Below are 23,210 nucleotides of genomic sequence, written 5' to 3' on the forward strand. Positions count from 1 at the left end.
GGCAAATAGAGACCACAAGGCTACTTTTCAAAACTAAGTAATTCTCTACTCTCTAGTCTGCTTTACCTCTAAGGACATTGTTTGGATATAGGAGGGAAGACAGCTTTTCACTTGCCTAATCTCTTTTACAGCTCTAGAAAAGCAAACCTTTCTTTTACTGTTAAGTTCTATGTATTTTGGGTGGCAATGAAGATTCTGACTTAATGCTGCTAATTGCAGTGCATTTAATTACTAGGTATAATATGATTGCTGTTTCCTTGGGCTACACATTGATGTCTGAACAAGGGAACTGAGAGATAAATAAATGAGTGGGCAGCAGACAATTGCCTCAGAGGAAATAGCATTCAGGTGAGGCTGTAGCAGGCTCCTGTCTACCACGGATTGAAACAAAAGGGAGCAGACTCCCCATACAGGCTGGGGTTGCATGACTGTACTCTGAAAGCATTTTTTCACCTGCTAATTTTGTCCCTGGGGAAGAGATCTGCATGCTTATATTACATTTAGATTCCACATTTCTGTCAAAGGTTACCCAGTTAGAACTATTCTAGACAGAAGAATTTTAGCTGATTAATTTCTCCCTGAAGTAGTAGAAATAACCAAAATTTAATTTACAGCGTATTTCAGGTCTGCAAAATTTTATATCGTCATTTATTTCACAAGAACTTCTCCACCAGTTGGACTTGTACAAACACAGAAGAAGGCATGTTAACCCACACCACACAGCATACTTTCAGGAGGGAAATTTTTACACCCTCTGCAGTGAGATCTTTCTTTGTCCAACAGGTACTTTTACAAGTCTCACGAAAGATCTCTTTTTAAATTATTGAAAAGAACTCATTTCCCTCAGATCATCTATCTTGCTTTAATTTTCCTTCAGCAATACTTGCCTTTTTTGGGGTGCTATCTAGATTTTCTTCATATGTTGCTGAGTTTCCTATCAGCCAAATTGCTTTGGGGACTTCCTGGAACTAATGGTTTTCCGCATTTTAATCTCCCTCCTTATCCTCACCTCTACTACTCACCTTCTACGTAGCTCTTTTTGCCACAACACCTGTGAGCTTCAGAATCAATAACAATCTTCTCCAATCCATCTCCTCAGGAGCTAAACAGGTATCTTTTATTAGGAGAGGTGATTTGTGAAAGTTAGAGAACACGTGCACTGTTCTGAGAGGAATGAGCACTGCTTCACTGGGCCTTCTGCCCTCTGCCAGAGCCTCACTTCACAGAATCATAGAATGGTTAGAACCAAAAGGGACCTTAAAGATCATTGAGTTCCAACCCTCCCTGCTATGGGCAGGGACATCTCCCACCAGACCAGGTTGCTCAAAACCCCATCCAGCCTGGCCTTGAACACCTCCAGGGATGGGGCATCCACAACTTTTCTGGGCAACTTGTTCCAGTGCTTCACCACCCTCACAGTAAGGAATTTCTTCCTAATATCTAATCTAAATCTCCACTCTTTCAGTTTAAAACCATTAACTCTTTTCCTATTGCTACACTCCCTGATAAAGAGTCCCTCCCCATCTTTCCTTCACGCCCCCTTCAGGTACTGGAAGACAGCTATACGGTCTCCCTGAAGCAGGGCTGAACAGAGAATTGCTTGTGATCACCACACTGCTAGAACCCCTTATCCACCTGCAGCTGAACATGTTCTGCCAATGCTCGAGAGGGTTCCCCTTATCCTGAGGTACAGCCTTTTGCTTATTGCAGAACAGGGTGAATTCTGAAAATGCAGGATGTGATTCTCATTCTTTGCAAGGGTGTTTAAGGGTTTAGTCACCAAGTCCTGACTGCACTTCAAGGAAGCATGGAAACTCTGTGGGATGTCCTGTAAATCTCGATTTCCCATCCCTTTCTTGCAGCTATTGTAACCAATACACAATTTTATAACATTTCTGTAAACTTTTGAGTAAATAAGTATCTAAGGGCAATGTGAAGATTAAATCAGAGTGATAAATTTTGACCATGTTTCTCTAACTGCACAGCTGAAAATTGGAATCAGTACTAGAGCCTAAATAATTTTTTCATTTTATACAAAAGGAGGTCCAGACAATCTTATATTCTCTTTGCTCAGACAAGGTAGTTAATACCCAATTAAGTCTGACACACTATACACAAACTGAAACATGAAGCATATGAAAGTTCCAGTAATTCCTCATATATCAATACTGCCTCTGGATGGCCATTTGGAAGCTGGAGATGTTGACCAAGCCATTTTATCTCTATATGTCTCTCCTTTCCTTTCTCCTCTCCTTAATGTAAGAAAAGTCCAATTTCATTGCATTTGGAATCATAAATCCTTTGCAAAAATTCAGTCTCTTGCCCTGTAGGTTTGTACAATAGCTACTTTTATCCTATAAAGCCAGGGACAGTTTTCTCATCTGGAGGCAAAAGGCATGCAAGTCATGTGTCCATATATCTTAACACTCTTCTACCTCAAAACAGAGCATCTGTGTCCAAACTACTTCTTAGTAACTACCACTGACAGTGCTGTCACCAGCACCATGTCTGAAAACTATCAAAAAGTGTTAGTTACTACAGGATAAAATAACATCAGTGAGGAAAAAAAAAAAAAAAAAAAAAGAATATAGAACTGCATTTTAAACTGTGACCAGGAATTTTAAACAAATTCCCTAAACATTAAAAAAAATAAAAAAAATAGAAAAAAAAAAAAAAAAAAAAAAAGGTATCTAGTACTGCAGTACTGTTCTCTGACCCCATTTTATTTGGGACAGTTGTAGTCAGTATGCATAATTTCAGTCATGGCTAATAGTTTCTATTCTATTATGAAGAATCATGCAAATTGTCACTGTAACATTTAGTCATTCTGAGATACATTTGGAATCCTTGTAGATGAAAGGTTTCAGATAAAATTATCACTGGAGAGAGTTTTCACAGCGGTTTTGTGCAATCATCAGAAACTAGCAGTCAAGAGGAGGAGGATGAAGGTGTACAAATAATATGAAACAAAATTTCAGCTATTGGATGACTATGGCATAAAATGAGGAACAACTGAAAATCACCTACAAGCAGATCAGTTTTATCTACAAAACTAACACTTCATATTTCTTTCTGAAATATGTTTCAAAGTTATTCTGACATACAACTGTATTATTTATTCTCTGTCGAATTTTACATGTAAGGTAAATCTCCTGGCATATGACCCATGGATGATAGAAGCAATAAGGACAAACAGAAGAAGCCCATTGTCCTTAATCTTGATTAAGTTGAATAACTGTTCAGTTAAAATAATATTTTTTTCACACTTGGAAGTCCACACACTTGCCCTTTTTATTTGAGGTTAAGTCCAGTTCCTCAAGGTGCATGACATAAATATTTGCTGAGCATTTAAAATGTTTCCATGAATCAAAAAAGCTCTCAAATGCTACAATCACTAATGACTTGCCATCTTTCATCTCTATCACAGGCAGGCAATGCAATTTCAGGAACTGCATAATACATCAAGAGTTGAGTGTTTATTGAAGAATATCTTTTCTCCTCCCCTTGGGGCTCTACGGGGTGATTTATTTGATACATACTCTCCTTGGCCACTCAATTTTCTGTTTATCTGAGCATAAAACAGGTGCTATGAGAAATACATACCCTCCAAAAATCTTAGTATTTTTGCAAGGCTTCAGATTGGAAATATGAGTAAACCCAAATCAGAAATGGAACAAAAACAACTAAGAGGAAGTGGACATGTTGATTTCTTGTGGTTTTACATAAAGCTTTGGGAGACTTTATTAAAGTGTGGCTTTGGGACTTTCATTCTTTCTGTGTATTTGGAAATAAAATACAATAACCCTGTGCTTCACAGAACAAGGGGGAAGCAAAATACATTTATGGGGTAACAAATAAGTATCCATTAGTAGATCAAGCTTCCCTTGTAAGCCCATTGCATTTCACTGAGGGGCACTCTCCCTACACTTGTGTCCTATAACCTTGTCAGTTGAATGGGCAGCCCAGAACAACTCCAGGATCAGAGCATGAATGAAAGTACAAATCTTATCCTAGGCCATTTTCCTGCATATATTCAAATAAGAAATTAGTTGCATGAGTGTTCTGTTGTTTCAGGTGTAGTTTTTTCCCCTTTGAGTGCTCTGAACCACCTGTTCTTTTCAAAATCTTGCTAAATGCTTTTTTCCCCTTATAAATGATGCACAAAAAAAAGTCCCAAATATAATCTGTTTGTAAGATCTGGGTATGCCCTGGTGTTATTTCCATTCCAGGTCAGTGCCTTAGGCTGTTTTTCACAGAACCAACCTATCAGCCTAGCTCTGGACCAATAGTTAAATATTCATAGCCAACAGAGCCAAACAGATGAAACCAAGAGAGCACAAAGTACATCAAGGTTCGTGAAAAGGGAGCTTTAAATCCCCACAGAAACTCAGGCCATGGTATTATTGTCTTGCATCCCATCTAACTTCAAGAAGCCTTCCTGCAAGTTTCTGGCTTTTTCTTTTGCCTTTTTTTTTTCTTCACTTCTGCTGAGAAACCTAGAGGTTATACCACAGCAGAAGGAGAACATTTATGTTAGAATGAACTTTTTTGTGGAACATAAATAACAGCTCCATGACATCTCACACTCTGCACATGAGTCTTGCCATGCTGCAGGGATATAAACCAGTCCACTTTCCTGACTAAGGGTGATTTGAAACAAAACAAAAGTCCTCAGTAGGCAAAACTGGTTGGTTTATTTCTGGTTTATAGCTGATTTTAGCATGAAATCTGAACCAAATCTATTGAAAGGAGATAGGAGGTTCCTAGATCCTTGGGATCTCCCAGGTGCAGAGCCATCTGTAGAGACAATACATCACTTAAGCTGTCTTCAGCTGTCTGATGCAGTCAAAAGAATGCTCTGGTTGGGTGAAGGTAAGTGCAATTAGTTTACATCTGTCCCCAGCAGCTACTGGCTGGGGACAAGTTAAACTATGTCTGAGTAACCACTTCTCAGATATTACCTTGGAATTTCTGTTAATAATTAGAAAAAATAGAAAAAAAAAAATCTCTAAACGTATCTTTTTATTTCTTTGTAGACACTTCCAGTTCATGCTGCATTTTTCACAAATAGATTGTGTAGTACTGCCACAGGCATGGACACACATAAATTGGGCCGGTAAAATTAAGGATCTTTGTTTTAACTTCAAACAATTTATAGTTTAAACTTCTGAGAGAAGCTATCACTTTCAATTTACTGAATTAAAGTCATATACAAAATAACAACTTTCTCATAATCATCCATGACAGTTCCCACTGCAGCTAGAAACAGGTATTTTTCGCTGAAAAAAAAATCAAAACCAGTTTTCTCTAGACCTTATTTTTTTTTTTAAGAGCTAAGCTGTATTGCTCCATCACCAGTTCCTGAAGTCCTTATTCATAGAAGTGTCTTGGAGGGCTAAATTTGGCACTGCAGTACATAAACAAATCCCATGTAAAATTAAGTATGCTTTGGAGTCTGGAGGAGATAAGGGCCAATATGTCTTTTGAAAATGATTATTATATGCTTCTAATATTTGGTGCTGCTGCAGAGAATTGGTAAATTCTCATGTGTAGGATAAAAGAAGACAGAAAAGGTCATGTGGCACCAGATTCGGCTAGAGATAATGGAGGTGGCATTTTCTCTGCTTTATTCTAAACTAGAAAGAAGGCTTTCCCACATAAACTAGTCATCAAGATAGTCTTTGTACAAGCCCTTTTCTAGAACGTGATTTCTCTGAGCTACTTGAAATGTCCACGTCACAAAAATGGGACCTAAGAATGTCCCATTTTTCTCCATTAACCATAGAGGGAACTATGATGACTAGCCCACAAGGAAGTATCTAAATTGTAGACATCTAAATAAGTTTAGGTGAATCTTACCCTGAGGGTTGTGAACCCTTTGGGTATTAGTCCAGACAAGGATCAAGATAATCCATGGAAGAGCCTACAGATAAAATGTATTGGAAAGGGAGAGTGGACACAATTACTATAAGACAGAGAAATAATTAAGAAAATCACATCTGAAATTTCCAAAAATGTAGGTCATAGCAAAAAGTAAGGGCAGAGGCAGGAGTCCCTGGTGTTGCCTGTTTGCTTTCCCCTTTCCCCAAGGGGGAAGGGTAGTTGTTTACAACAGGGCAGACTTGGGAATGAGACTGGTGTCCTACTAGTGGGACATTCTCGGCATCCCAGCTTCCGAGACAGCTGAGCAGAGCTGCAGTCCTTACATGTTTCCCTGAGGGTCTCACCAGGACAGTTGTCTTCACTGACATAATTTTATTTGTGGTCCTGTAGGGTTCATTCTTGGGACAGCATCAGACCAGCCTTCTAATAATGCACTGGAAAGGCAGCAGATCACATTAGCTGACTCATGGTATGCTCCATTTTGTGGTCAATATACCATTTTTCTCATCTCATTTAGGGCCCACTTGCTGAATATGTGGCAGATGCAAAGATTCCATTAGGTTTCCATCAGTAGCTTTTACTTCTCTGCTTACTGGCTCAGGGTCTTTTCCTGCTTGGTGAACACATCTGAGTTTTCCTTTCTCCCTTTGATGGTTAGGGAAGGAATCACTGATATAACCAAGCTCCATGTAAGATAAAGGAATGCCTATATATTCCCTTTAGGACAGTAGGCAAAGGTCAGCACATTGGCTCAGGAAGAAAACATGATGGTTAACAAACTTTGTTTTGTGAAGATCTATTTCACATCCACCCAGCGGCCACATCAGCAATTCTTAACACAGTGTTACTCGAATGAGGCATTGCTTCAGGCTCTACATGACGCATTTTAACTGCAGTGAACAAAATGGATGATACAAATCAAATGTTTGTGCCAGCCTTCCACTACACAATGCTATTCAGATTGGCCAAGTAGACCTGTGTTTGCCCGGCATGTCATGAGAATGATGCATATCTTTGTAGAGTGTGTGCCACTACGACATGGTTGACGTTACTTTCTATCTTTTAAATATGTGTATGTGTAGGAGAGACCATGAGTATGTGCTTTACGTATGCTTGACTGGACTGTCTTATTATTTTTTTTCTGTACTCAGAAAAGAGGCTGGCTATAATTGCATGGCATTACTCACCTGCCCAGCAGCAAAAACTCTCCAGCAAGTCCCAGGCGCCTCATAGCCATTAAGAGCCCTCTCACAGTCATGCCTTCACAGAAGCAGGCAACCACTCTTGCCTTGGGCAGGTGGCTCCGAAGCTTTCGCAGCAGCTTGTCAAAGCTCTGCTCACCAGCATTGCTATAGATCTTGTAGGAATGTGCAATGCAGATCCCTTCCTTGGCTGCCATATCTTTGAAAGCTTCCATTCCACTTTCACCATAGTTTCCTAAATACAAACAGAAACACATATGCATATATTAAAATTTGCAGAAGCTTTTCTTGCTTTGGAAACAGCAAATATTTTAAAGAATATGTAACAGACTTGTGCAGAGATCAGTGTTTCAATCTTAACAAAATAACTAACAGTTTAATTAATCTATTTTTCAAAACCAACAAATTTTCATAGAAACCTCACTTCTGTTTAGGAGCCTGTATCTCTACTGAAACCAAAGACTGTTAGGTACCTCAATACCTGTGAGAATCTGATTTATGTGTACAATAATGTATGCATAAACTGCAATCCCTTCTGATTCTCTTAAGTTGACTGAATGTGGTCAAGTGATCCAGAATTTATTTCCGAAAATTGAAAAATATATCTTCAGAATAAATTTTTGGGTGCAATATTCTAAATATCAACAAATCAAAACAATGACTTGTAACAACATGACTTTGTTTCTAATGCAGTCTGAAAAGTAACGATTTTTTAATTACACTGAAAGATAAGATTTCTTCTCTTGAAGAAAGAACTTCTGGAGAATGACTGGCAAAATGCAATATTAGCATTACAGGGATCACAAGATCACCAAAGAAGTAAGTGCACTTCTATGTTGGCTTTTTTTATCTACCAACCCAGCAGGAAAAACTTCATATTTTCTTTCACTCTGTTCTTCCCCAAGCTGATAAACTGGTAATAAATATTAACAGATAGATACATTTACTGTTCTTTATTCTGTCTCACCATAGAAAATCTCTGCCAGGCTTACATAAAAGTCACACCGCTTAAACTGTGGGAGTACTGATGCTACTGACAATCATCCCAACCAGGATTGCCTCTCTGCTTCCCTGTCCTCCTCCATCTGGCTGTCTAAATACGTTTCATGTCTCATTTAAATAAGAAGGCCTTCTCCAAAATATTGCCTTAACCCCTCAGTAATATTCCACAGAAATACAGTCCGTAAATTAATAAAACTGAAAGTGTTAAAGTAATGCTGCTACAAGGAACTGCTGATCCTTCACCTATTTCTGTTAGGTTGTAAGGAAAATGTTTTCTTTTACCAACATGGTTATGAGTATATAAGAGCACTGACAGTGAAAATGCATGTGAATCAGTGAAAATCAGACAACTGAATTTGGGCTATCACCTGGTTTTCTGACCTTGGGCATTGGAGCCACCAAACTTTCAGCTTGGCCACCCAGGGAATCAACCCTGTTGCTCTGGTGCTAGAGGTGCTGGTGCTGTATAAGCTCAGCACTCTAGATGAACGTGACAAACACTGTCCCCAGTCTGAAGATCTTAGCACCTCAACAGCCAAAAGAGACAAAGAGCAGAAGAGGGGAAACACCATTACCTTCATTTCACATCAGGAAAGAATTACTGAGACCTTGAAATTTCCAAATGGCACCCAACCAGAATGGCAACCTGAATATAGAACTCCTTAGCTAATAAGACTTTCATTCTCCTCCCTGCTGTGATTAGGCCTGATGGAAAATCCATTTCTATGCAAATTATGTTTGGACAAAATGTCATAGGATTTTTAAATTTTTGCAGTGCTTCTTGGGAGCTGTAAATCAGGTGCCCAGTGCTTCCTCATGTGTCATGCTCTTAGAGCCAACTGTGTTTCCAGTGATACATGAGCATCAAGTGATTCCTGTGAGACGCTGAAACAGTTCAGCTAGAGGTCAAGAACGTGGTGCTTCATGAAAGATGTATTATAGCCTCCAAAGTCAGTAAGAAGGAAAAATGGGGGTCAGTCACATGTAATTCCCACTGGGCCCTGAGGCCATCTAAAATAAAATTAGGCTGCTTGACAGGAAATACACTACTTAGTTTAAAATTATTCTCATTTAGGTCAATCTAGATCAACATGAAATATTCTGTTTCACTTTTCCTAACAGAAAATAAGAAGGAAAAAAAGACCATATCAAACTTTGCCAGAGAAGATGAAAGTTTGAGGAAAAACTGTTCCATAGTATATCTCAAAGAGATTGAAAGTCTGAAGACTTCATGTTCTGTCAAAAAACTGTCAATGGAAAATTCCTGGCCAGCTCTAATTGACTTACAGAACTGATTCTCTTCAATGTTCCAGATACTGCACTCTTTGTTTGAAAGTGCTACAAGTGTGCAAACTGGTACCCTGAGGCTTGCTATAAAGCTGAGAATGGGTTTAATTACAGTACTGAAAAATAGTAGGTCTTGCAAAAAACATGATGTGCATTAACTCGTTTCCAGTAAAAGAAAGGCTGCTCTGGCACAAATGTTATGGTCTCATCATGTATCAAGACAGGGAGATTTTGTGAAGCCATACAGAAAGCGATACGTCATCCAAAATGAGAAGAAACATTAGACTACCAAGGCCACTTAGCAAAGCGTTACGTTCTTAACATTTGAAAGAAAAGCATCCTGGCAATCCAAATCTAAGAATGACTGAGTTCTCCAACTGGGAAAACTATAGCTGTATGGCATGAGCTCAAGAGAGATTTGATGAAAACAGAAGGCAGCTTTGTTTCAAGACGCTCATACAAATACATCAGTGGAGCTCTTGTCATGATCATTACTGATTAAACTCTACTTAATTAATTATTCATAGTGGATTCCCCTGTTGTGCAAGAAGTTTGTTGAGGTAGGTATATTTAATTTGAGCTATACTGTGGGGATAATGAAGACTCCTTGATGGAAAAACAAATTCTTTTCTGCTAAACTACTTTGCACCACTTACTATGATGAATTTCCTCTGTGCTCTTTATTTCTGTGGAAAACCTATACATTCATGAAGGTTGAGGCTCAACAAGTGCTGGGTCATGCACTTGGGTCACAACATCACCATGCAGCACTACAGGCTTGGGAAAGAGTGGCTGGAGAGCTGCCTGGCAGAAAAGGACCTGGGGGTGTTGACTGCCAGCTGAATATGAGCCACAGAGTGCCCAGGTGACCAAGAAGGCCAACGGCACCCTGGCCATTGTATCAGGAATAGTGTGGCCAGCAGGACTAGGGAAGTGATTGTCCCCCTGTACTCAGCACTGGTGAGGCCCCACCTTGAGTACTCTGTCCGCTTTTGGCCCCTCACTACAAGAAAGACATTGAGGTGCTGAAGTGGGTCCAGAGGAAGGCAATAAACTTGGTGAGGGGTCTGGAGAACAAGTCTTATGAGAAGTGGCTGAGGGAACTGAGGGTGCTTAGCCTACAGAACAGGAGGCTGAGGGGAGACCTTATTGCTCTCTACAACTACCTGAAAGGAGGTTGTAGAGAGGTGGGGGTCAGTCTGTTTTCCCAGCTGTCAGGCAATAGGACACAAGGAAACAGCCTCAAGGAGTGCCAGGGGAAGTTTAGACTAAATAGCAGGAAAATTTTTTACAAATTATCAAGCACTGGTACAGGATGCTCAGGGATGTGGTAGAATCATCATCCCTAGAGGCATTTAAAAGACAGGTAGACATGGTTCTGAGGGACATGGTTTAGTGATGTTTTTTGTCAGTGTTATGTTGATGGTTGGGCCCAGTGATCTGAAAGGTCCCTTCCAAGCTAGACAATTCTATCATTCCCATGAGGAAATGGGAGTGGGAAACTGAGTAAATTACATCATTTCCTTGAGGATGAGATGTGAGGTTCATAATGGAAGAGCATCTCCAAGCTTTCTGTGTAGAACTGACCTTCTCATGGAAATTTGGTTCTTGAACTGTGGCATTTCCACAGTATTACTAGTAAAACTGTCACAGCAAGAGCAAGTTCCCACTGACAGATCATTTTCCACTCTTCAGCCAGGAGACACAAGGAGAAGGATATAGGGAGTTCTAGGCTCGCCCTTATGGATGGACAAGGTGAGGACTTATGCAGCCTGACTCCGAGAAGGAGTCTGTAGTTTCACTTCCAAGTGAAAATTAATTTAGAAGCCCTATGCTGAAACCAAAACAACATCCTCTGCGACTCCCTTGTGAAGGGAGCTGCCTATGTCCTGGCAATCTGTCCATGTAGCTAGTTTGCTTCCATTTCTAAATCTAAAGAAGGATCTTAAGGAAAATTTAAACAGAAGGGAGGAATTGATTTACTTTTGCTTGGCTAGTTCCAGTCCAGCAGAAAAGACGCAGCAAATGACACAAGCTGGAGTTGAAGTATGGTCAGCTTATATTCAGCTCCTCCTCCCCCACAAAACTCCATCTTCATTTCAGCGTTTGGAAACCAGCACCTCTATATTGTGACTGGTCCTACTGGAGGAGGTGTCACAATTTTTACTGGATGTTCATCTCCTCTTGAAACTTTGTCTATTGGTGGTGTAATCAGAGCTGCTAACTGTTGATGGCTTTACTAAATATGTCCTACAACTGGTACCCACAACTGGTAGCTGGGTCCTTTTAAAATGCCAGCCTGAATCCTGCCTGTTGCCTACCTGTTGCCTACCTGAACATCTGGCCCTAAACCCAGTTCAAAAGCTACTCCTGTATGTCTCTACATGTTTAAAAAAAAGTCGATTACTTCATCATGCAAAAGACTTATCCCTACTTCAGAGTTGGAATTTTGTTCAAAACTCAAGCATATGCATCCCCACCTACAGCCTAACTATAACAATCTGTTAGTTCCACTTTCAATGAATCAGTACTAGAAACTATTAAGAAGCTTAAAAAGAACAGATTGTGCTTTTGTCCAGATGAAGCTTTATATAGTACAGTACATAATAATACTTCAATCTGATAGAAAAGGGTCAGGCAAACTGCAGGCTGCTCTTGCTGCTCCTCCTGCCCAGCAACTGAGCCAATTAAACTATCTGAATATAAACCATTAAGATCTTATCTGCATTACACAGCAAAACAGCAAGATTTGAGATCTTAAAATAATAAACAAAATACACTGACGTCTGCTCTATCACACTAAAGGTTATCAATATGAGATAAAAAGTCCCTACAGCCAAATGGAATAATGAGCTAGTTTTTCTCCCGCCCAGGGATTTTTGGGATGTCACACATTTCTTTCTGAATACTCAAGCTCTTTTATCGTAAGCTGCACATGCAAATTGTTATCAGATAATTGTTTGGTTTATGAGAGTTTCAGTGATAGAGAAGAATCAACCCTTTAGAAGAGATTTAGTATGTAAAATTGCTTCATGCAGGATGCAGTGAGAATTCACAAAGTAAAAGAAGAGGGGGCTCAGGTGAAACTGAAGAAATGTTTTATGTCACTCATTTAGCTAGTAATAATCATGCCTATCACAAAGTATATTTATTTAAGCAGAAATGATACCATCCTTTTTATATACAAGGAAGAGCAAAACACAGTATAATATTCTTTGCCATATGTGAGCCACAGAAAACAAGCTAAGGCAGGTTAAAGTTCTCACTAGATGTTTTGCAATCAATACAGGGAATACAGAGCTTCATTTTTTGCTAGCTTCCATTAGGATCAATAGGATGAACTTTGCCAGAAATATATAAAAAATCTGAGTTAGTCTAATTTTGAAAAAATGTGGGAGTAACAGAAGATATTAACGAAAAACAACGTGCTGGTTGACTACTAGGATGATCTTCCTGAAAGTCAAGAATATGGGGGTGTAGAATAGTTTCCCAAATGGAAGTGTTAGAAGTCTCTTTGACTGTTGCAATGCAAATTAATCATAGCCAAACACCAATAGTACCTGCTACTACTGGTACCTACCAGATATTGTCCACGTTTAACTTCTGTGACTGTAGGAGCCTTTTAAAGTTTCATCACTACTAAGAATAGGGACATAATACAAAATCTTTTGAGCAGCTACAGCAACCACATACCACTGATATAATGTGATCAAAATCACAGCCTTCCTGGTACAGTTATGTCTGCAAATAGAGCAGGAAAATAGGGCATTATTTCATTCTGAAGGGTACAAACCAAATGAAATCAAATCACGTGTGCCTGAAATTCTGGAGCCTTCTATGTGCTAAAAATTATAGCCTGTTTTCATTTGATCGAAATATATTATTGAAATGATTTTTAAATGAAATTTCAGTTTCCATATTAAGTATATATGTTAAAAAAGGTCATTTTGAAGAAAGCCCATTTAAAAATACCTTAAAGAAGAATAGTTCTTCAAAATATATTATGCTTAAATATCTCCAACCAGATCTTTCCTTTAATTATTACTTGGAGACTGGCTGTTCCACTTCAATTATCTTGAGTGCTAGATAGCAACTTCAAGGTCTTTGAGTTCTTTCTTCATAGATATTCAATCTGAAAGTGTGAATTTCATGGAAATATATATATATTATATATATTATATATATATTTATATATATATTATAGATATATATATATATAAGTATGTACACACATTTGTAAGGATACTGCTCTTTTTAATAAACTAATTTCTAACATTTGGAATACAAGAAGCCAAATGTTGCTCTTGTGAAAGGACACCAATCCAGAACAAGTCCCACCAGGCTTTGCTCAACATGACTCCAAACTCTGTCTCCAGCACCGTGCCTCATTTGGAGCTGCACGGGAAACAGGCCTTATGAAGCTTCTTCATAGGGTTGCTGCAGAACTGTGGCACAGCGCCGTATGAAGCCAAGATGGAAAACCTCTTGATGAAAATATGGCCTGTTATATGCAATTAGTTCTCATACAAGAGCTGTTTTGCGGCGAGGTTATGACAACTCCTCCTATGGCAGGAGTTGTCAAGAACGTTTATCTCTTGCTCCTCATGCAGACGCAAGCAATCATGTCGAGGGAAAGTTTCTCCAAAAAGACAACTACTAAGCAGTCAGGCAGTGCTGGCTGGGCTTGGAGAGGTATCAGAGAACTAGATAACAGCAAAGGAGCAGCCCAGGGCAAAAATTCCCTCAGTGATTAATTTAAGAAAACTACCTACTCCATCCTTAAAATTGCTGAACTTGTCTTCCTCAAGCACAGACAATCTCAATGTGATTCAGAATGCATAATCTAACAGCTAAGGCATTATAAGGGACATAAACCACTGATGAGTGGGGTTAGGACTCTATCCTTAGCTATCTATATGAATATGAAGGCTTCATATATCAATTTCCTTAGATGTTCATCTTTTCTATTCCAACTGAAAGCTCTTCAAACAGCACTTATCAATTGCTAGTGTTCATAAAACTCAAACTCGGATTGCATATATCACTGGTGGCTTGATAGATGAAGATAGTACAAAATATGCTAATATAAAGAAGCACCATACTGACTATGAACATCATACTGGCCATGAATTTAATTTCTTTTTTGTGAACAGTTTTGAGATCTTCAGTTTTGTACATTTGAGGAAAGTAAATGTTTTTATAATCTCAAAAACAAAACCAAACGAAAACACCACCACTTCTAATCCTGTTAAATTTCGATTCAGTACAATTGAAATAATTTTTGAAATGTTCTTATAATATTTAATGTAAATATTGACCATTTTATCATTTCATATAAGCCCCATATCACCTTCTACAACGTAAAATAAAACAGAAATAGGTATTCTAAATCAGGAAACTAGTTTATTTTTAATTCAAAGCTAAATAAATGAAATATTTTTATGTTTAAAAATAAATTCAAAGTTTCATTAAGAAATTAGTTAAGCTCTTTTCTGTGAGGTTTTTAAGTTTCAGCTACTAGGTATTTTCTGACCAGAAGTTTTCATTCAAAGGTTTTTAAATCAGCTCCATTCATTAGATCTTAGTTTAAATAAATAGTCTACCTCCTGTAATACGACCACCTCCAGAAGTAAGAAAAGACAGGTTATAATTGCAGGCAACTCCCTTCTGAGGGGAACAGAGGGTCCAATATGCCAGCCATCTCTTCTTCGGGAGATCTGCTGCTTCCCCAGGGCCCGGGTCAGGGACATCACTAGGAAACTTCCTAGCCTGTTACGGCCCTTGGACTATTACCCATTACTGCTCCTTCATGTGGATCATGACGAAGTCACAACGCATAGTTCAAGGGCAATCAAAAGGGGACCTTGGGACATCTGGTAAGGGAATTTGGAGCACGAGGGTCATAGGAGAAAGATGGGGACAAATATTTAGCAGGGTTTATTGCAATAGGACAAGGGATAACTGTTTTAAACTAAAAGAGGGAAGATTTATACTAGATACAGGGAAGAAATTCTTTGCTCTGAGGGTGGTGAGACATTGGTATAGGCTGCCCAGTCATGTGTTCTATGCCCCATCCCCGGAAACTTCCAAAGTCAGGTTGGAAAGGGCTCTGAGCAACCTGATCTAGTTGAAGATGTCCCTGCTCATTGCAAGGGAGATGGACTGGATGACCTTTAAAAGTCCCTTCCAACCCAAACACTTCTATGATTCTAAGATTCTAATGTTTAAATTGTTTTAGTAAGGCAATATACAATATATGCCAAACATAATTGTACTTAATTAAATTAAATAAATCAGTTATCTCCTTCTCTAAGAGAGCTCAGAAGTATTACTCTGATACCAAAATTTCTCTTCTCCTTCTCATCTTCTCTTGGCTATTTTGAAGTAATAAATTCATTCCTCTTAAGAAACTATGACCTAGTTTCACATTTAATGTCCCTCACTTCTGTTTATTTTTAAATTATCACTTCATAACTTTAAAAAGAAGACTCATTTAAGCTCACTCATTTAAAACTGTTATGTGAGAACAAGGAACAGTCTGGAAGCAGCCTTTTGTGTACACTTCGTTTGGTCCATCCTGCTAACTGGCACCTCTGCAGCTTTGTGGCCTTGTCCATTGAGCAATGTTTGAAGTCTTGTATGATGCTAATGCCTGCTAAAGGAAGAAACTTGCTGCCATCTCTGACTGCTCTCCTTGTTTTCAGACCAGAGAGATTAAAAATTTTCTGTACTTTCAGTTTGTGAAATAGCTCTTTCTATCTGCCTGAGCCTAACACATTTCCCTTAGATATTCCTTGCATCATTTCATCATTTCATTTCAAAACGAAATCATTAATGAAAGCACTGTTCCTAGTGGACTCCAGGGATACTCTGTCTTTTCTTTCATTTTCACTTAGGGTTATACTTTTCATTTTTGTTTGGTTTTCAGGTAGAAACGAGGACACATGAGGCTGACAGCATTAGACTGGAGGCTATTCCTTTCAGGAGACAAATGCTGTGTCAGAAAGGAGAGGTCTCTGCCGTGGGAGCACTTTGATCTATGATCCTGTATCCTTCATTGTGGGACTAGTGGGTTCCCAAGGAACGCAGACGCCTGGGGTTTCTGGTTCAGGATATTAAGTACTATATTTCTCAAAAGAGTTGGTTTCTTCTATAAGTGAACAACACCAGACTTCTGTATGTTCACAATCTGGAACATACCTTGATGTAATATTATTTATTAATTCTGCTATAGTTTGTAACTGTTTTTTTTCTAAAATACATTTGATGTCCTATTCTGCTGCTGCAGTAGATGAGCACTACCAGAAGTCACCCAGCAAAATCAAGCATAATTCATGGATTAACTAGAGTCTGAAGGCCTTCAATTAATCTTTTGAGTTTTTTGGTAAGTGTTTCTCTTTCTGCCCTATCTCCTCATATGTGAAATGGAGGTAAAAATATTTTCCTGACAGTGGTGTTGCAAGATAGGTTAACATAGATAAGAATCATAGATATCTGAGAGAAACTGGGATAACTACCATAATGAGGGTCAGATTTATGTTAAATAGATTGAATGAAACCTTATAGTTTTGCCTCACAACAACTCACATTTGCTTAGCTGTAACAATAACCACATCACGGTTATTATAGCAATAATCACTCTGTATTTCTAACGCCTGCCTTAATAATAACACCTAATATTTCCCACAGTAATTATAGATGATGGCAAAGCTACTCCAAAGAGAGCACTTTAATTTCACTTTAACTGATTTGGCAAAATCATATTCAGAACATTCGTTTGGGACAAGAGTGGGTTTCGTGACTCTCCTTATCCAAACTCTGAGAGCAGCAAGGTCTATCAGGAATCCATGAATATTTAGAGTAGTAACTGTAAGGCAGATCTATGACTGCATTTCCCAGGAGTGCTTGTCAAAAGATTTTGAAAGGGATAATATGAATTTTCTGGGGGCATATTAATAATTCTTAAAGTATAGGGTGTAGGATGAGAAGGCCAATACTGTGTGACTAACTACTTCCTTAGAGATGGTCTCATTTTAGTAACATGTTGAATAATTGTTTCCTCTTGGTGGGTAACAAAGATTACTTCTTTGAATAATATTTTTAAAATGTACCCGAATATATTAGGGGTACAGGTGGTTTTTGAATTGTAACTTCAGAGATTATTACCAAGTAGGACACTACCATCCTCAGCTTTTGGGTGCAGAAAATGAAGAAGGAAAACAACCCAGTAAGCCAACTCTTTCAGCCCGGAAAGCCAACTGCACCCTGGGCTGCATCAAAAGCAGCATAGTCATCAGGACAAAGGAGGGGATTCTGCACCTCTACTCCACTTTGGTGAGACCCCACCTGGAGTACTGTGTCCAGGTCTGGAGCCTCCAACCTAAGAAGGACATAGACCTGTTGGAACAGGTCCAGAGGAGGCCAGGAAGATGATCAGAGGGCTGGAGCACCTCTCCTATGATGACAGGCTGAGAGAGTTGGGATTGTTTAGCCTAGAGAAGAGAATGTTCTGGGGACACCTTATAGACACCTTCCAGTACCTAAATGGGGCTTACAGGAGAGATGAGAAGGCCTCTTTTATCAGGGAGCATAGCGACAGGGTGAGGGGTAGTGGTTTTAGATTGAAAGAGGGGAGATTTATACTAGATACCAGGAAGAAATTCTCTCTTGTGAGAGTGGTGAGGCTCTGGAACAGGTTGCCCAGAGAAGTTGTGGATGGGTTGTTTGTGTTATCCATGACATAATAAACTGGAAAATAAACTAGAAGAAAATACATAAATTGTTGAATAAGTAGTCATTTGGGAGAAATTTTGAACTCAGATTCCTGACATCTTATTTATAGCTTTATTAACTATTTTTTTCTATAGTATCTGATTGACTGATCCAATATCAGAGTAGCAAAATATTCCTATAGCACACTCATCTGCTGAAAAGAAAACAGTACTGAAAAAAACCCAAACTGTTCTGCCTTCAGGCAATGAAACAAATGGACAAATTAATCTCTCCTGACATGGACTGAAATGGCCAGGCTGTTTCACATGGGCCATCAAACAACTATTAAGACATTTCTGTCCTCCACATCATGAATACGTATTACATCATTGTATTAGTAAGATAACAGTAGTGTTAGACTTGATATCTCTTCATTCCCTCTTGGAATAATACTTACTTTCAGCATGTTTAGGAGCCATGACATATTTTTTCACAACCAAATATTATTTCTTGTGAAAAATAACCTGAATGTCAACATTGGGGGGTAGGGATGGAACAAAGGAGAACTTATTCTATAGTACAGTTGACGCTATATTGTAAATTTCAGCATTTGCAGATCAGCATTGGCACTTGGCATGGCAGATTAATGGGTGTTCATAGCATTCAGGAAGATCAGTCTGTGCTCATTTAGCTGGATCTCCCTGTCAAGTGCCCTTTAGTTTCAAGGATACCATTGACAGGAAAGGAAATGTGCTTTGGGCACTGCTGTTCCTTTACATACTGCCATTGTTTGCTTAGGTGTTGGAAGGAAAACAAAATCATCAGCAAATTGCTTACAGACATCAACACTGCAGATGGGTATTGCCTAGAGGGGTATTTAAAAAAATGTGCAGTTATTCTACAGTGCTCTCCTGGAAGGACATGGATCAGAAGCTTTTTGACTAAAGAGCAGGTGGCAAAACGATCAGAGGACCTGAAAACATTTTTGACTGTGAGATGCTCAAGTGCAGAGTTGATGGCCTCATCTGATGTTCTAAACACTGCCATCTATCATATTTAGCTTCTTCCTTAATGATCTGAAGAGGGAGCAAACAATGTTAATAAAACTTGCAAATGACATTGAACTGGACAATGTTGAGGATGCCAGCCAGGGTTGAGAAACATTGCAAAAGTTTCTAAAGATATTGTTGACTTGGCTAGAAATTTGGGAAAAGAAACAGGCTCATCTTGTCATACTAAAACTAAAAATTCTGGAATAAGTATAAGGATAATGACAAAGGCAATAGAGAATGCAAACAGAAAAGAAGTCATAATTTTACAATGAGACATGACTAAGCAGAAGGGAGGGACTGTTTATGAGGGAGTGTAGTGATAGGCTGAGAGGTAATGGTTTTAAACTGAAAGAGGGGAGATTTAGATTAGGTATTAGGAAGAAATTATTTCGGTGAGGGTGGTGAGACACAGGAACAGGTTTCCCAGAGAAGCTGTAGATGCCCCTTCCCTGGAAGTGTTCTAGTCCAGGCTGGATGGGACTTTGAGCAACCTGGTCTAGTGGGAGGTGTCCCTGCCCATGACAGGGGGGTTGGAACTCAATGATCTTTAAAGTCCCTTCCAACTCGAGCCATTCTATGATTCTATGACTCTATAAGCAAATATGTAAACAATATGTCTCTCTGTATTTTGTTTTATTGTTTTTTAATTCAGGAAAAAAAGTTATTTCTGTCACCCCAAACATTTTGCAAGATTTTTTTTTTTTTTTCTGAATGCTTTTGCTAAAAAATCCACACCCTAATTATTTGATCTGTATTCCCTAAACTGACACTAATGTTCTGTCATTAGGACCCTCAGAAAAAATATTGGAAGCGCAATCTTGGTTCTCTCTGACTGAGGAGTATGTGAACTGCATTTCCATCATGACTGGCCTATGTCCCACGTCAAAATATAATCTGGGGTGGTTCTCTTAATCTTTTCTGGTCATACTTGCCCTTTTTTTATTAAAATTATGTTTTTGCTTTGCTTCTCCCTATAATTGATCCTCAGCACTGACTTCTGTGATCAAGTAATCTCCCCAGAACATTTTCTGAACTGATTGTATCTACAAAACTTTTAACTGTACACATGTAGGCTCTTGTCAACTACAAAATATGAGAAAGCAGGATATTCACTCATAACATGCCAGAAGCTGTCATGGAAGCTGATATGTTAAGTATAGGAATAAAAATTCTGGGAATAAAATGCTCTTCTTTTCCTAAAAAAGTAAGATACAAATGCAAATATTTTAAATATTCAAATCATTTGGAAAACAATTGTGGTAACTAGTAGCAGGAAAAAGAAGAAGAAAATTTGCAAGCTTAAAATTAATATGAAATAATCCACAAATTATATGGAAAATTCCTTAAAATATCTGAATTAAGGACTAAGTTTTGGTTTAACATTTGTGTGGTATCTAGCTTGATAAAATCACAGCTTGAGTAGTAATAAGTCCTCCTAGATCTGGAATAATTATAATATTAATGTCATGACTGGTAATAGTACTTTAAGCAAGAAAATGGGAAAAGTAAAGGACACTACTTAAATAATTTGCAAGCTGTCTCTAAAGTGCCTAAATTAAACAGTTTTTAAAAAACAATCTCTATACTTTTTACCATATATTAACTTTTACATAATTTTTAATAGGGAAAGTTTATCTAATTGCATGTGTTACATTGCTAATTTCCTTTAAACCAAAATGATAGAATATAGATTTTATTGAGCACTATAATCTTTTGATGCATATTTCAGCTAAATCTATTTTCTGTTTTAAAATAAAAGTTATATTTCCATATAGCTGAAATCAGATATGCTAAAATAAAGTACAAATTAACCTAAACAAACAAAATAATCCCATCAACCCAAAACATTCCTGTAATACTAAAGGAAAATATTTTAATAGTTTATAGTCCTTTTCTTTAACTAATTGCCATTTGTTAAGGAATAAAAAAAATTTATTTTTTCTTCAGAGATGGAATTTTAAGAATTCAGAGCATTAGAACTTTGATTCCCATCAACGTCTAAAGATTATTTTATCTTCATTTCAGAACAGACATAAACTTTTAAAAAGGCTAGAAATATATCTAATGCTACATCCCTTTTAGAGGTACACCCAAAGGTCACAATTAGGTTTAAAATACAGTGACAAGAGGATTTCCCTCCCTTGCATGTTTTTACAAATGAATATGAAATCGAAACCTGCTTGTGCTTAATTTAATTTGAACTGTAACTAAGGAGCACAGAGAAAGAAGAGGCAGTGAATAGACTGCCAATATCAAAGGGGTTTTTTTCTCTATCCGTACATAAAGCTTCCTCAGAGGTTCATTGTCCTTTTTACCTTTTCAAAACCACTAACTCACAAGACTCTTGCAAACCTCATAGACCTGTTTAAACACCTGATACTGAATTTGGTAACATTGTTCATCAACAATGAAGGGCTTCATTTTAAAATGACTTTTATAAAAATCCCCAGGCTAAATCCCAGGAGGAGGGAAAAAAGAAATAAAATAAAAAATAATAAAGGAACAAACCAAAATCAAATCATACTTAGTCTCTGGAATTTTTTTAAAGTACTGTGTACAAAGAAATGACAACGTTCTTCAGGATTTCAGCCCCAGGTTAGATTTCATCTGCACTTCTATCAGGTTCAAGGCTCAGGGATGACTGGGAAAGCCAGTTGCTTTCATTAAATACACATTCGGCACGTTGTATTGATTTCGGATATTAGTGGAGATCATAAAAATGAAGCCACACTACAACAGAAATCAATTTTCAGAATAGTCTGACCATGGTGCACTGTAAAATGCAGTGTTAATATGAGGCAATAAGCAAAAGAAGAAAGGAGGCACAGAGACATGGAAAGAGGGTATAGAAAGGGAATGGGGGCAAATTTTTTACTATTAACTTTGTTGATAAAGCAATTTTGTGTTACTTATTTACAACCTTTTACTGTGTAACTTTAATTATTATTATTATGGATACAACTGGTACTAAATATTGCTTGGAGACCCCAGCTAAGATCTTGGCCTCACCATGAGACATGACACAAAGACACAGTAAGAGACTCCCTTCGCTAAATAGATAATTCTAGTCAGACAAGAAAAACAAAGGTTGAGACTGGAAATTTAGTCACATAAACCAAAAAGGATTTGCAAAATGTCAGATAACTAACTACTTATAAAGGAAGGATAGATGGATTGTTCCCTATGGCACTTACTAGTTGAGATCCTTACCCAGCCATCCTCTTGGACTGTATTTGTGTTCCATTTATAGCAAATGGAGTAGAACCAGCAGCTGCAGGTGGTGGTACATCTATCTATCTTACACCTTTTTTTTAATCTAAATAGGTTGACTAGAGTTGTAGAGTGTATAATTAGGTTTAGTTAGTTGCCTTATTTTCAGATATCAAAAAAATCACACCCAAAACATGCTACATCATAGAATCATTGAATCATGGAAAGTCTGGAAGACACCTTCTTTAAGAACAGGTTGCTCAAAACCCCATCCAACCTGACCTTGAACACTTCCAATGATGGGCCATCCACAGCTTTTCTGGGCAACCTGTTTCATGTCTCACCACCCTCTTTGTAAAAAAATTCTTCCTTATGTCCAATCTAAACCTACCCTTTTTCAGTTTAAAAGCAATGCCCCATGTCCTATTGCTAAACTTGTTAGTAAAAAGTCTCTTTCCATCCTTCTTATATATTGAAAGGCTGGTTGGATGAGGGGAGGGCAGCAGATGTCATCTACCTTGACTTCAGCAAGGCTTTTGACACTGTCTCCCATAACATCCTCATTGGGAAACTGAGGCAGTATGGGCTGGATGAGGGGACAGTGAGGTGGACTGAGAACTGGCTGTGCGACAGGACTCAAAGGGTAATTATTAATGGAGCAGGTTCAAGTTGGAAGCCTGTAACCAGTGGAGTCCCCCAGGGGTCAATACTTGGACCCGTGCTGTTTAATATATTCATCAGTGACCTGGACGAGGGGACAGAGTGTATCCTCAGCAAGTTTGCTGATGATACCAAACTGGGAGGAGTGGCTGACACCCCGGAGGGCTGTGCTGCCATCCAGCGAGACTTGGACAGGCTGGAG

General features: G+C 38.3%; 1 protein-coding gene across 4 annotated transcripts in view; it reads right to left on the reverse strand.

Annotated features, from left to right (window-relative positions):
* The window catches only part of GRM5 (glutamate receptor, metabotropic 5), a 280,875-nt gene that overhangs the window by 144,022 nt on the left and 113,643 nt on the right, over window positions 1–23,210 (reverse strand). For all 4 annotated transcript variants that reach the window (XM_014958370.1, XM_014958369.1, XM_014958372.1 and 1 more), the window contains one exon: window positions 7,071–7,320. In XM_014958370.1, the coding sequence (XP_014813856.1) occupies window positions 7,071–7,320 (250 nt within the window). The remainder of the gene's footprint in view (window positions 1–7,070; window positions 7,321–23,210) is intronic.

Source organism: Calidris pugnax, unplaced genomic scaffold, assembly GCF_001431845.1.
Source record: "Calidris pugnax isolate Ruff unplaced genomic scaffold, ASM143184v1 scaffold252, whole genome shotgun sequence".
NCBI classification, from domain to species: Eukaryota; Metazoa; Chordata; class Aves; order Charadriiformes; family Scolopacidae; genus Calidris; species Calidris pugnax.